The sequence below is a fragment of the Balaenoptera acutorostrata genome, chromosome X (genome assembly GCF_949987535.1).
Source record: "Balaenoptera acutorostrata chromosome X, mBalAcu1.1, whole genome shotgun sequence".
NCBI lineage: Eukaryota > Metazoa > Chordata > Mammalia > Artiodactyla > Balaenopteridae > Balaenoptera > Balaenoptera acutorostrata.
The window spans coordinates 21125917-21140088 of record NC_080085.1 but is presented as its reverse complement, the minus strand read 5'-3'; the positions used below and the strand labels follow the sequence as shown (position 1 = coordinate 21140088).

The 14172-nt window shown below is 39.1% G+C and overlaps 1 protein-coding gene across 1 annotated transcript in view; it reads right to left on the bottom strand.

Annotated features, from left to right (window-relative positions):
• PDK3 (pyruvate dehydrogenase kinase 3) overlaps positions 1-14172 on the bottom strand; it is a 76799-nt gene that overhangs the window by 28220 nt on the left and 34407 nt on the right. The window contains exon 6 of the mRNA XM_057538169.1: positions 2086-2163. Within this exon, the coding sequence (XP_057394152.1) occupies positions 2086-2163 (78 nt within the window). The remainder of the gene's footprint in view (positions 1-2085; positions 2164-14172) is intronic.

Sequence of the window (14172 nt, the reverse complement as noted above, 5' to 3'; positions counted from 1 at the left end):
CCTCCTAGTAGAATGTAGGGGCAGTTGTCCTATGGACAGCAGCCTGAAGTCTTCACATTTTGAACTCATTATAAGAGAAATCGATTTTTGGAATATTTTTGAGAGGGAATGTGGTTTATCTTTAATGCCATACCCTAAGACCCCATACCCTAAGACTCAGTTGTTCCACACTTCTAAGAATCTAGCCTACAGAAATACTTCCACACGTTCATAGGTTTTCCCATGCTCCAAATACACACACACACACACACACACAATACACACACACACACACACACACACACACACACACACACCCCTTCATGCCTCATTATATGGAATTTGGGAAAATCAGAAATCCTAAATGTCCACCCAATGGGAAACGATTAAATAAATTATGATAATCTACACTATGGAAAATCTCTAAATGACACTAATACATGCAAAGATCTTTAAGGTGATGTGAAATACACAAGTTAAAGAACATGTATGGTTTTAGCCTCATTTATGTAAAAAACAAAACTCTGTATGGGAGCAGAGTAGTGGGGACTTTCACTTTTTACTCTATGTTTATGTTTGCATTTTTAGAGATAAGTATGCCTCTTTCATAACTTACAAATAAAAAAATAAAAGTAACATGTAAATATAGTTTCACACAACTAATATAAACATTAGCTAAAACCCCACTATCCAGAGAGCTGTTGTTTGTATTTTGGTGGTATAAATCCTTTAACGTATTATCCAATGAACTTGCACTATTACAAACTTTTATAGCCTGTGGTTAAAAACTCAACTTTTCTCAAACATTAAATATTCTTTAAAGCATTGTTTTGAATGGTTGCATAGTATTCTATCTTATGGGTATACCAGAATTTATTTAAATAATTCCCTATTGTGGAAAACTTGGGTTGTTTTCTAATTTTTCTCTATAAGAAAACTACTCTGATCATCATTCTTATACATATATCTGTGCACATCTCTATTTTCTTTTTTTTTTTAAACATCTTCATTGGAGTATAATTGCTTTACAATGCTGTGTTAGTTTCTGCTTTACAACAAAGTGCATCAGATATACGTATACATATATCCCCATATCTCCTCCCTCTTGCGTCTCCCTCCCACCCACCCTCCCTATCCCTCCCACCCTCCCTATCCCACCCCTCTAGGTGGTCACAAAGCACCGAGCTGATCTCCCTGTGCTATGTGGCTGCTTCCCACTAGCTATCTATTTTACATTTGGTAGTGCATATATGTCCATGCCACTCTCTCACTTTGTCCCAGCTTACCCTTCCCCCTCCCCGTGTCCTCAAGTCCATTCTCTACGTCTGCGTCTTTATTCTTTTTTTTTTAAGTATTGGTTCTTGACAGATTTAAAAAAATTTTTTAATGACTTTTGCATATTTTTTATTTATTTGTTTTTATTTTTTGGCACTCCGAGGGGCATGCGGGATCTTAGTTCCCCGACCAGGGATCGAACCCGTGCCCCCTGCAATGGAAGCGCAGAGTCTTAACCACTGGACCACCAGGGAAGTCCCTCTATCTTCTCTTAATAAATTTTCTGAAGTTTATTTACTGGACCAAAGAATATAACCATTATTACTTTAACTTACTGGGCCAAAGAGAAAGAACGTTGTTAGCCTTTTTTTTAAAAGAAAGGCTACACCAATTTAAACGTATATCAGAAATGTGTAAATTTGGGGGACAGAGTATTTTTCTGGGCAGCAATTCAAAGCATTAAAATGTTTTAATCACTGCCACTTTGAAAGACAAAAATGGCATTCCTCTATGTTTTTCTTTGTACTTCTTTGATTAGTAAACACTTTTCCACATGTTTATTGACTGTTTGCACTGGTTATTTTGAGAACTGCTTATTTACATCTCTGTGAATCTTCTACCTTGATTACTTCTGTTCCAAGAGCTTGGAGTTCTAATAGATAACACATTCCTGTACAAAAACTCACTGACCAGAGATATAAAAAAGGTTTTAAAAACACAGAAAGATGAAAAAGCAGCACAATTTTAGGATCTCACTGAAATATAGCTCAGGTATAATCAGTTTTTTAGTCAGCTTCTTTGCATTTAAGGTTGAAATTATTTTTCTTTTACCATTGAATTCTTCAACTTCCAGCTCTGGAGCTACCAGATAATACTGTTCACAAAGCATCTTGGCAGTTTCATATGCATCTGCAAAGAGAGAAAAAAGTTTGGCTGCTGCACTAACAGCATGGACTCAGACAGATAGACTCAATACAATAAAGAAACAAGGACAATCTGTAACCTGACAGATTTAGAATTAATCAACTACTGCCTTAAAAAACAGCCTTTTTTGGCTACAGTAGAATTACAATAACTGAACCGAAATTTCTCTTTTAGTTTTAATGACCACAAAAATATCAAAATACTGCACTAATGACGACATAGCCAGCTTTATAGTAAACATGGCTTTAACTTTTAAATATTCCTAAGAGGCATTTTTCATGAAAAATGCCTCTTAACTCAAGACTATACTTCTGAACAGCATGCAACCTGACTAAACTGGACCAAAAAGATATTTGCTGTAATTTCAAAAATAATAATGGCAACCATCTTAAGATTTGCCAATTATTTGTAAATTAAACATCAACAAGTATTTGCTAAGTGAACGGGTTTCCATGAGCCACACAATTTAAGTTATTGGAGACGCTACTCTTGCTTTGAAATGTCCTCTAAATCAAATATACTTCAATAAAATAAAAAAAAATTTTAAATGTCCTTTAAGTTAGTTAAAGGTAACAGGTTGGGGCTGTTATTTTATCAAAGTCTGAGGAGCAACAGTTTGCTTTTGAAAGGAAAAAAAAAAAAAGGACAAAGGGTAAGAGAATCAGAGCCATTACAGAGATGAATGGAAGAGAGAATTCAGGAAGGTACATCCAAAAGATGGGGAACAAATTCAGAAAGCTACAGTGCATTATTTTACACTGCATGTGTGCTTTTCTCTTGAACTGTAAGCAATTTGAGGTCAGGGTTTCTGTCTTACACTTGTTTTATAACTCACATAGAACTTATTTCATGCCTGTTAGCTAGTCAATAAATATTCCTTGGTTTGATAAATTTTAAACCTTTTGATAATCTACTTTTTTTAAAAAACAGCTTTATTGAGATACAATTCTCACACCATACAAATCATCCATTTAAAGTGCACATACAATTCAGTGATTTTTAGTGTATTCGCAGAGTTGTGCATCCATCACCACAATTAATTTTACATTTTTCATCACTCCCAAAAGAAACTCCATAACCATGAACAGTCATTACCCCTGCATCCAGCCCTAGGCAACCACGGATCTACTCTGTCTCTATAGGTTTGCTATCCTGGACATTTCGTATAAATGGAACCATACAATATGTGGCCTTTTGTGACTGGTTTCTTTCACTTAGCATAATGTTTTCAAGGATCATCCATGTTGTAGCATGCATCAGTACTTCATTCCTTTTTATTACTGAATTAATACTGTATTATGCAAATATGTCACATTTTGTCTATTCATTTATCCATCAACAGACATTTGGATTGTTTCCACTTTTGGGATATTACAAATGAACGTTCACATGTTCATTCATGTTGCTATGAACATTCATGTCCAAGTTGTTTTAGTGAAGATGTGTTTTCATTTCTCTTGGGTATAGACCTAGGCGAGAAAAACTGCTTGATCATACAGCAGCTGTATGTTCAAACGTTTGAAGAACAGCCAGACTGTCTTCCAAAGTGAGGAGATTTTTTAAGTTCCACCTTTACAATTTCTAAAGATCAGATATTCAAATTACTTTAAAATGCTTCATGATTGCATTTGCAATGTCCTCAAGTGTATATCAGCTCTTTGGAGACAGGCTCGTACTTCTTTTATATTCCCCACGTCAGTACTGTGCATAGAGTAGATACTTAAGATTCAAGCGGTAAGAGGAAAGAGGGAAAGAAGGAAGAAAGGGGGAAAAGTAAGCCTGACAGAATTTAAATACATTAAAAATTGACAATGTCAATCTAAAATAATACAAAAGATAAGATTAGGGTATGTTCAGACTATAAGGTTTGGTTCATTTCCCTCCTATTGCTACTAAATTTAAATTTTACATAATATTTGACCTCAGAGAAAAAAATTCTCATTTTATTAAACTTTTAGAATTAAACCACTATAGGGACTTCCCTGGTGGTGCAGTGGTTAAGAATCGCCTGCCAATGCAGGGGACGTGGGTTCAAACCCTGGTCCGGGAAGATCCCACATGCCGCGGAGCAACTAAGCCCGTGTGCCACAACCACGGAGCCTGTGCTCTAGAGCCCGCGAGCCAAAACTACTGAGCCCACGTGCCACAGCTACTGAAGCCCGCGCACCTAGAGCCTGTGCTCCACAACAAGAGAAGCCACCACAATGAGAAGCCCGTGCACCGCAACAAACAGTAGCCCCCGCTTGCTGCAATTAGAGAAAGCCCACGCGCAGCAACAAAGACCCAACACAGCCAAAGATAAATAAATAAATAAATTCATATTAAAAAAAGAGAATTAAACCACTATAAAGAACCACAGATAGAGACATCAGAATCTCTCTGACAAGATGAAATAATGAAGGATAGCCAAAGGAAACATTAGCAAGAGGAGAAAAAAATTTAAAAAGAGTTGATCGGTGTGAAAATAGACATCAAAGTGGACTGTATTTAAATCCTAACAAAGAAAATTACAATTTAGAATTACATTAAGTTTGCAAGTTTTTTTCATAGGGTATAATAAAACTCATCAAACATCTGTACAGTTCTTTTGGAAAAAGAAATCAAGATTCCCTCTTTGTGCTGTGGCTACGTCTCCACCTAGCGACACAGCAGCACAAAGCTGACCAAGAACTGCCAACACTTAAACCAATAGATACTGAAATCTAAAAATGAAGCTTCGTTATCCATGTACGACGCCAGTACATCTCCACAAAACAACTCCTCCAAGGATAGAACACCTTTAAAGATGTTGAAACTGCTCTCCCATTCACCAAAGAACAGGAAACGAGCCCAACTCCACTAAATGTGCTAGTTCCTCATGGCATTAGCTTGCTCAATAGCATGAGATTACAACAGCATTATTAAGAAAAAGTATGACACAAATGTAACATGTGGAAGATAGTAGAGTCCAGATAGATGCAGCCAACTTGAAACTCAAAGACTCAGTATGGTTCCTGAAACCACATGAATAAGAATTTTTCAAGCATTACCACAAATTACAGTGTATCAATGCTGTAATTAACAACTGCATTATGATCCTTGAAAAACTCAAGACACGACAATGAGACTCACATATACCAGCCAGCCAAAAGTCCTTTGGGGGCAGTACTGGTAAAAGCTATATTCATGTGCATCTCTATAAATTCCCGTGGCACGTCATAATGCCTTGGGCACAATACACACCCAGTGGGCATCTGCTAAATGGAACAATCCTGCCCATGCAAAAATTCTCCAGGTTCAATCAATTACACTGATTCGAGATGTTCTTTTTGGTCAGACTGGTAACTAGTGGGCTAGAGTGGTTCCCAAACCTGTGTGTGTGTGCAGAATTCATTAGCAAGTTAAAAAAAGAAGTATAGGTTGAATGAACCCCTGGAGATGCTGATGCAGTAGCTCTGTGTTGAGGCCTGGGAATCCATAGTTTTAAAAAATTCTGAAGAGAAGGTAGATTTGGAGACCACTGGCCTAGAAAGTCAAGGCTGGGTCATGCGAATTCTATCACTGTCACTCCCAGGCCATGAATGATCGTGGGGTACTGAGGAGTATGACAGCACATATATACTCAAATAGGATACTTCTGTTTAAGTAAAGTACCATAAGAATGGAAAAGTTTTTAAAAAATCACCAACATAACAACCAAACTTCAACTACTGGCTTAAAAATTCACTTCCTTTATATCTAGAGTAAAATGCAAGTTCTACTAATAATAAGCTTTCTAATAAAACTTTTCTATTGTTTAAATAGAAACCAAAATCTTAAAATACGATAATTTATCAAATTACTTTTATCTGCAATATATTTGAGTCACTATTTACCACCCAATCTTTAAAAGGAAATATCAGGAAATGATTATTACTGCCACTGAACATAAGTGATTTTCATTGTTTTAAGAACCTGTTTTCAAGGGAAATAAGGTACTGATGATAAAGTAACTAACAAAACTGTAGGGGTAGGGACTTCCTGGTGGTCCAGTGGCTAACACTCTGTGCTCCCAAGGCAGGGGGCCCGGGTTCGATCCCTGGTCAGGAAACTAGATCCCACATGCCACTACTAAGAGTTCGCATGCCGCAACTAAAGATTCCACATGCCGCAATGAAGATCCCACATGCTGCAACTAAGACCTGGCATGGCAAAATAAATAAATAAATAAATAAATAATTTTTTAAAAAGAAAAAAAAAACTGTAGGTGTAGCACATTTCTACTTCCCCAGGATAGAATACCCAAACTATAAACACATAACACTAAAACTAAAAAAGACTGAGCCATAAAGAGTAAGGTGAAGGTTCACATAGCAACCGGCCCAACAGATCCACTGTAGCCACAAATCACTTTTAAGAAGCACAAAGGAAAATTTAATAGTGTATGGACGCTATTTTATTAGATGTTTTTATTAGAAGATTTTCCTATTCAAAATTCACCAGAGGACCCTGCTATCAAATATTGGACTGGCCAAAAAGTTCATTCGGGTTTTTCCATATGATCTCGAACGAACTTTTTGGCCAACTCAATATTAGCCTCTATCACAAATACATGCCATTGTTTGTTTACAGATATCTTATAAGAGACTGGACAAGGATGAATTTGAGTGAGAAAACAAACATGAAAAACAAACATGAACAGGATACCAAAAACCATAAAGCTCGAGTTTAAGAAACAATGCCTGAACAAGGTAAACGTAAACGACCACAAAGCATTACAGAGTCACAGGTATGCTGCTTTTTTTTTTTTTACTCCTTCATTTTATTTATTTTTTAAAATTAATTTTTATTGGAGTATGGTTGCTTTACAATGTATGCTGCTTTTAAGAAACACTTTTAAGGGCTTCCCTGGTGGCGCAGTGGTTAAGAATCCACCTGCCAATGCAGGGGACACGGGTTCAAGCCCTAAGGCCGTGCGCCACAACTAGTGAGCCTGCACTCTAGAGCCCGCGAGCCACAACTACTGAGCCCGCATGCTGCAACTACTGAAGCCCGCATGCCTAGAGCCCCTGCTCTGCAACAAGTGAAGCCACTGCAATGAGAAGCCCACGCACCACAACGAAGAGTAGCCCCCGGCTCGCCACAATGAAGACCCAACGCAACCAAAAAAAAAAAAAGAAACGCTTTTAAGTCACAAAGCAATTCTAATAAGGTATTAGTCTATCATCACTTACCCAAAACCCATCCCGAGTGGGAAGCATCAGGGTTTTTTTTTAAGTGCTAGACCCTCTCCCACTGCCCAAAGCACAGCCAACTGGAGAAGTAGGGGGCAGAACATCTAATGTAAGGGCGACCAATCCACAGGCTGATTAGAATCCTAAAACCTGCGGTTGTGGGCAAAAAGACGGGCTGAGCTGATGAAATTCATCTTGTGCGAATTCAGGATGGAGACACTCAGGCAGGGCAGAGGGCAAAAGGAAACACTTAGAGTTATGATGATCTAGAAGGCCTGGAGTGCCTGTCATTGCCCTAAACAAGCTGCCCTAAAAAGGCTGCCAGTCTACAGACAAGAGAGTGGGGCTGAGGGGCTGTGACTTGACAAACCCACTTACTAAGATACACAGAAAAAAACCCTTGCTTTCTGTTTCCCAGTTCCAATTTCTATAGCTCTGACTACAAAGTGGTTCCTGCCCTAGGATTACCATGGGACCGACTAGGTTCTTTTAATACATCTGTCTCTTGAGTTAGCGGGAGTGGGTCTCTGTTACTTGCAACCTGAAGAGCCCGAAGTGAGAGCACAAGACGTTCTTTCTGAACCAGAATAATGACACGCTCTCCAGATACCGTTTGTATGCTATTACGCTAAGCCGAGCAATAAGAGCATTTAGGAACAACACAGGCAAGCTAACGTCGCTGTGAGAGCTGACTTCTGTGCCAAGTATTTAAGTTTGTACCTTTAAAACGATCTTATCACAGGATTTTCCATTTTGTTTCCTGGTTTCTTACACAGAAAGGAGGGAAAAGGGTCACAATGGAAGGCACCTCCCAGAGGATAATAGGAGCTGCTCTACAACACTAATTCTAGCATTCACTGCCATGAGGCTATAATTTGCAGATGTGTAAAGGTAGATATTAATGTGCTAAATAAGCAGCAAGGAGGCATGCTTCAGTGTTCTGCACATTCAATTATGATGATGCAAGATGCACCCCACTTCTACACATTTATACAACTGTCTAGTCAAAAATAAAAATAGTGTCCCTACCCTTCTACATAAAAGTTTCCTAGAGTCTGTCTCAATAGATCTAAGTATGGAATCATAGTTAGTTCATTAAGGCTTCCTAAGGCTATAAAACACGCACGTGCGCATGCATAGGCATGCACGGGCACACGCACGTGCGTGCGCGCACACACACACACACACACACACACACCGGTCATTTGGACTGGACATCTGACTATGCTTAAACCCTGCAGGACCTTCACAGCTGAGAAAATCAATAGCAGAGCTGTCATTAAAACTCAGAACCCCTACACCCTGTAAATCAAGTTTCCTAAAACAAAAGGGAAATAAATATTAGAGACAGAGGGAGAACAGTATGGATGTTCCTTAAAAAATTAAAAATAGACCTACCATATGACCCAGCAATCCCACTACTGGGCATATACCCTGAGAAAACCATAATTCAAAAAGATACATGTACCCAATGTTCACTGCAGCACTATTTACAATAGCCAGGACAGGGAAGCAACCTAAATGTCCATCGACAGATGAATGGATAAAGAAGATGTGGTACCTATATACAACGGAATATTACTCAGCCATAAAAAGGAATGAAATTGGGTCATTTGTAGAGATGTGGATGGACCTAGAGTCTGTCATACAGAGTTAAGTAAGTCAGAAAGAGAAAAATAAATATTGTACAATGTATTAACGCATATGTGGAATCTAGAAAAATGGTACAGATGAACCTATATGCAGGGCAGGAACAGAGATGCAAATGAAGAGAATAGACGTGTGGACATGGCTGGGGACGTGTCGACACATATACATTAGCATGTGTAAAACCGATAGCTAGAGGGAACCTGCTGTATAGCACAGGGAGCTCAGCTTCGTGCTCTGTGGTGACCTAGATGGGTGGGATGGGAGGCTGGGGGGAGGGAGTTCCAAGAGGGAGGGGATATATGTATACATATAGCTGATTCACTTCGTTGTACAGCAGAAACTAACACAACATTGTAAAGAAGATGAGCTGAAAAATCTCAGAAGGTATGAGGAGAAGGTGAAAAACCAGTGAAAAAATACCAACTACTTTCAAAAGAGGAAGGGAATGGTAAGACGTCACTGAGAGTTGAAGGAAGCTGACACGCATCTCTTCCTCTCCTTGACAGCATTCGGGGGTATTTGGAAGAAGAGCTGGGGAGGCGTGGGCCCTTTGGGACTCTCTGACTATTGTCCCTGGGGCATTTGGGGGTGGAGACTCCAGTGCCTTTTTGCTAGAAGACATGGAAGAACTTCCAGGCCTTCTGATAGTTCGTGCTGTCTGCCTTGTTTATTTTTTCTCAGTCTTATTTTGAGCCAGAAAGAGCTTCTGCTTGGGTATGCAGACACTTAGAGAATTAAAAGTGGGGTCCACAGGGCATGAAACAGAAAGCTATTAAAATTTGCTTTGTCCACAGGGAGGAAAGAGACCTTCAGGCTTCCTGCTAGGGTGCCTAGCCAATTTTGCCATGGTAGGAAAGGTAACTGATTTAAGACTAATATCTCATTGAGGAATAAAGATTATATACACCTGGCTGGGAAAACTATTTGAATATAGAGGTTATGAGTGTAGCAGATCAGACACTGAATTCATCCAGGAAGGTGGTGTGTGATGGGCATTAGCGCTGGAGATGGGGAAATACACAAGTACTATGGATTTCATATGAAGAGATACATTATTCACAGTTGCTATCCATAAAGTTGGTATGAATTCAATATAAAACAATGTTCTTGCTGGGTTATGAAGACAGGTGATTTTTAGTCTCTTCCCTCTTTTCCCACATTTTCTCAATTTTCTTCAATGAGCACTTTTTATTATTTGGTAATATGGTATTAGTCCTCTTGACTGACCAAAACGGAAACAGAAGTTGGATGATTGACAAAAAAGTTGGATAGTGGGAAACCATAAAATGACTACAATTGTAAACATTAACTTAAAATACACCTTTGAATACACAATTTATTCCTCTACCAAGCTTTTCATATAAGGCCAATGCCTCTCCTTTAAAGACACGTCAGCTTGGGGTTCCAGATCATACTTCTTAGATAAACAATATCACACACATCTATGAATTCCAATTCCTATTTCTTTAAAGTGCAATAAACTTAAAGATACTTGTCAAGCAATCCGAGTGCAGATTCCTTCTGGGATTTTTACTCAGTGCTTCTCTGTCACCTAAAAGTTATCTTGTTCACAGTCATTTCATTACACTTTTAAGAATCTCTTCTTTATCAAGTCTTTCCAAAGCATTCGACTTGATTTTTATGGAAATAAGTCTCTTTTTTGTACTCACATTTCTTCAGTTTGCACAACGTATAAATAAATTATGTATATTTATACATATTCATGTGGTATAACTTACACCAACAGTGTGAGGACAAGTAAGTGACCCTTAGTAAGCATATGCCTCACCAAGTGGAAGAAGCATCAGGGCATTCTAGAAAGTATATACAAGCCAAGCGTCCTCAGGGTGCTGTGGGTAGGATTTATGATTTATGAAGGGAATGAAGGTGGCAGAAGAGCTGATGATGTGGAAGTTGCTTCGCGGGTTCATGCAGTTGCAGAATCTGAAACCAGCCTCCACTGTTGTCTTAAGGGAAGAGGCTATTAAGAAATGAAAAACACGGTTTGAAAGAAGTGGTGGGGAACAGGGAGCAGCGCAGTCCTTGCCCCTCGCCCCATGAGTGTGAGGGTAGAAGTGTGCTGGCGGAGGTGACATTCCCCATGGCAGAGGGGCATTGGGGGGTGATCATCATGGGATACAGCTTTGCCAGGAGCCCAGGCTTTAAGTTGTGCCAGACGAGTGGTAGGAATGGTTACATGAGAGGATGGAGTAAAATGTGTTCATGGTAACTGGTGGACTCATTGGGTATAAAGTCAAAAGGGGCAGGAGAAAGAGTGAAGATAAAGCTGTGAGTGAGCGCGGGAAGAGGGAGAGGGTGGGAGGCGACCTGGCCCAGGGTCAAAACCTCGACTAAAAAGGCCAAAGAAAGCAGGAGGCACAAACTTCTAGTTTCCTTCTTTCAAATACTGATCCAACTGTTTTGCACACAATCTTCCACTACTGTTTGGTATGAAACTTCTGTCCCTAAGAGGAGTGATGCAAGCGTGGATGAGAGTAATTCCAGCCCTTGAGGAATTTACACCCCCATGAGAGAGACCAACAGAAGTACAGAACGATGCCAAGACCAGGCAGGATGTAATAAGTCCAGTAAGAGCCACACAGGCAGTAAGTGCTCAAAACAACGGCTTCTGCTCTCCTCCAGCGTCCAGCCTCATCCTCTGATTCACTTGAGCGCTGCTTCATCCCTCTGCCCTAACAACTGCCGAGAACTCTCTGTTACTTCTCTACTTACACTGACTCATGGTTAAAATCTCTCTAAAAAATTAGTGAGAGACTTTTTGCGAAGAAACAATGAGATGCTAAAAAGAAGTATGTTTTTTTAACATCTTTACTAGAGTATAATTGCTTTACAATGGTGTGTTAGTTTCTGCTTTATAACAAAGTGAATCAGCTATACATATACATATATCCCCATATCTCTTCCCTCTTGCGTCTCCCTCCCTCCCACCCTCCTATCCCACCCCTCTAGGTGGTCACAAAGCACTGAACTGATCTCCCTGTGCTATGCGGCTGCTTCCCACTAGCTATCAATTTTACATTTGGTAGTGTATATATGTCCATGCCACACTCTCACTTTGTCCCAGCTTACCCTTCCCCCTCCTCGTGTCCTCAAGTCCATTCTCTCTCTACGTCTGCAACTTTATTCCTGTCCTGCCCCTAGGGTCTTCAGAACCATTTTTTTTTAAGGGAGTATGTTTTTACAACTTTATTATGAAGAATTGCAAACGTTGACGGAAGTGCAGAGCACAGTGCAGAGAATCCTCGTGCACTCGTCACCAGCCTCAACACTTCTCAACACAGCCTGATCTTTTTCACTGCCCTACCTCTTCGTAATTTCGAAGCAAATCCCACAAGGCATTTCATACCATGTGTGATATTTCAAAATACCTCTCTCGAAGCTAGGACACCTTAAAATAACCACAATACCAATATCATACCTAAAAAAATTAACAATATTTCTTGAAACATTTCATCAAATATTCAATTGTCTTATAAATGTCCTAAATGTTTTAAAATATTTTATAATTTATGCCAGAAACAAAAGCAAAGGCACCAACTTATTATATAATCAATGGTATAAATGAGAAGGCAAATGACTCACATGATGCCCAAGGATGCTCATGAACTTGTCTACCTACAGCCCTTCCTGGGTGCTACTGCTGCTTCAGGAGCTCTACATATATTAACTCACTTAACCCTAGGATATAGCTGAATTGCCGAGAGCACCATTTTATTGATGAAGAAACTGAGGCCCGAAGAGGTTATGTAACATGTCCAAGGTCACCTAGCTAACCTAAATGTCTATCAGCTGATGAATAGATAAAACAAAATGCAGTCTATCCATACAATGGAATATTATTTGGTCATAAAAAGAAACAAAGTAACGATTTATGCTACAACATGTATGACACTTGAAAACATTGTGCTAAGTGAAAGAAACCAATCACAAAAGACCACATACTGTATGATTTCATTTATATGAAAGGTCCAGAATAGGAGTATCTATAGAGACAGCAAGTACTGGGTTGGCCAAAAGGTTTGTTTAGTTTTTTCCGTAAGATGGCTCTAGTAGTAGCACTTAATTGTCTTTAATTTCATTTGAAACAATTTTGTTAGATTGTATGTGACAGCTGTCACATCAGTGTGCATTTAAAAAAAGACATCAAAATTGGTGAATTTTTGTGTAGCCATTTTAATATTGAAGATGGAAGAAAAAAAGCAACATTTTTGGCCTATTATGTTCTATTATTTCCAGAAAGGTAAAAATGCAACTGAAACGCAAAAAAAGATTTGTGCAGTATATGAAGAAGGTGCTGTGACTGATCGAACATGTCAAAAATGGTTTGCGAAGTTTCATGCTGGAGATTTCTCACTGGAAGATGTTCCACGGTTGGGTAAACCAGTTGAAGTTGATAGCGATCAAATCGAGACATTAATTGAGAACAATCAACGTTATACTATGTGGAAGATTGCTGACATACTCAAAATATCCAACATGAGCACTGAAAATCATTTGCACCAGCTTGGTTATATGAATCGCTTTGATGTTTGGGTTCCACATAAGTGAAAAAAACCTTCTCGACAGTATTTTGGCATGCGATTCTCTACTTAAATGTAATGAAAATGTTCCGTTTTGAAAACAAATTGTGACTGGTGATGAAAAGTGGATACTGTGCTACAGTGTGGAATAGAAGAGATCGTGGGGCAAGCGAAATGAACCACCACCCACCACACCAAAGGCCAGTCTTCTTGCAAAGAAGGTGATGTTGTCTATATGGTGGGATTGGAAGGGAGTCCTCTATTATGAACTCCTCCTGGAAAACCAAACAATTAATTCCAGCAAGTACTGCTCCCAATTAGACCAACTGAAAGCAGCACTCGACTCGAAAAGCGTCCAGAGTTAGTCAACAGAAAACGCATAATCTTCCATTAGGATAACGCAAGACCGCATGTTTCTTTGATGACAAAGCAAAAACTATTACACCTTGGCTGGGAATATCCGATTCATCTGCCATATTCACCAGACACTGCACCTTCAGATTTCCATTTATTTCGGTCTTTACAAAATTCTCTTAATGGAAAAAATTTCAATTCCCTGGAAGACTGTAAAACGCACCTGGAACAGTTCTTTGCTCAAAAAGATAAAAAGT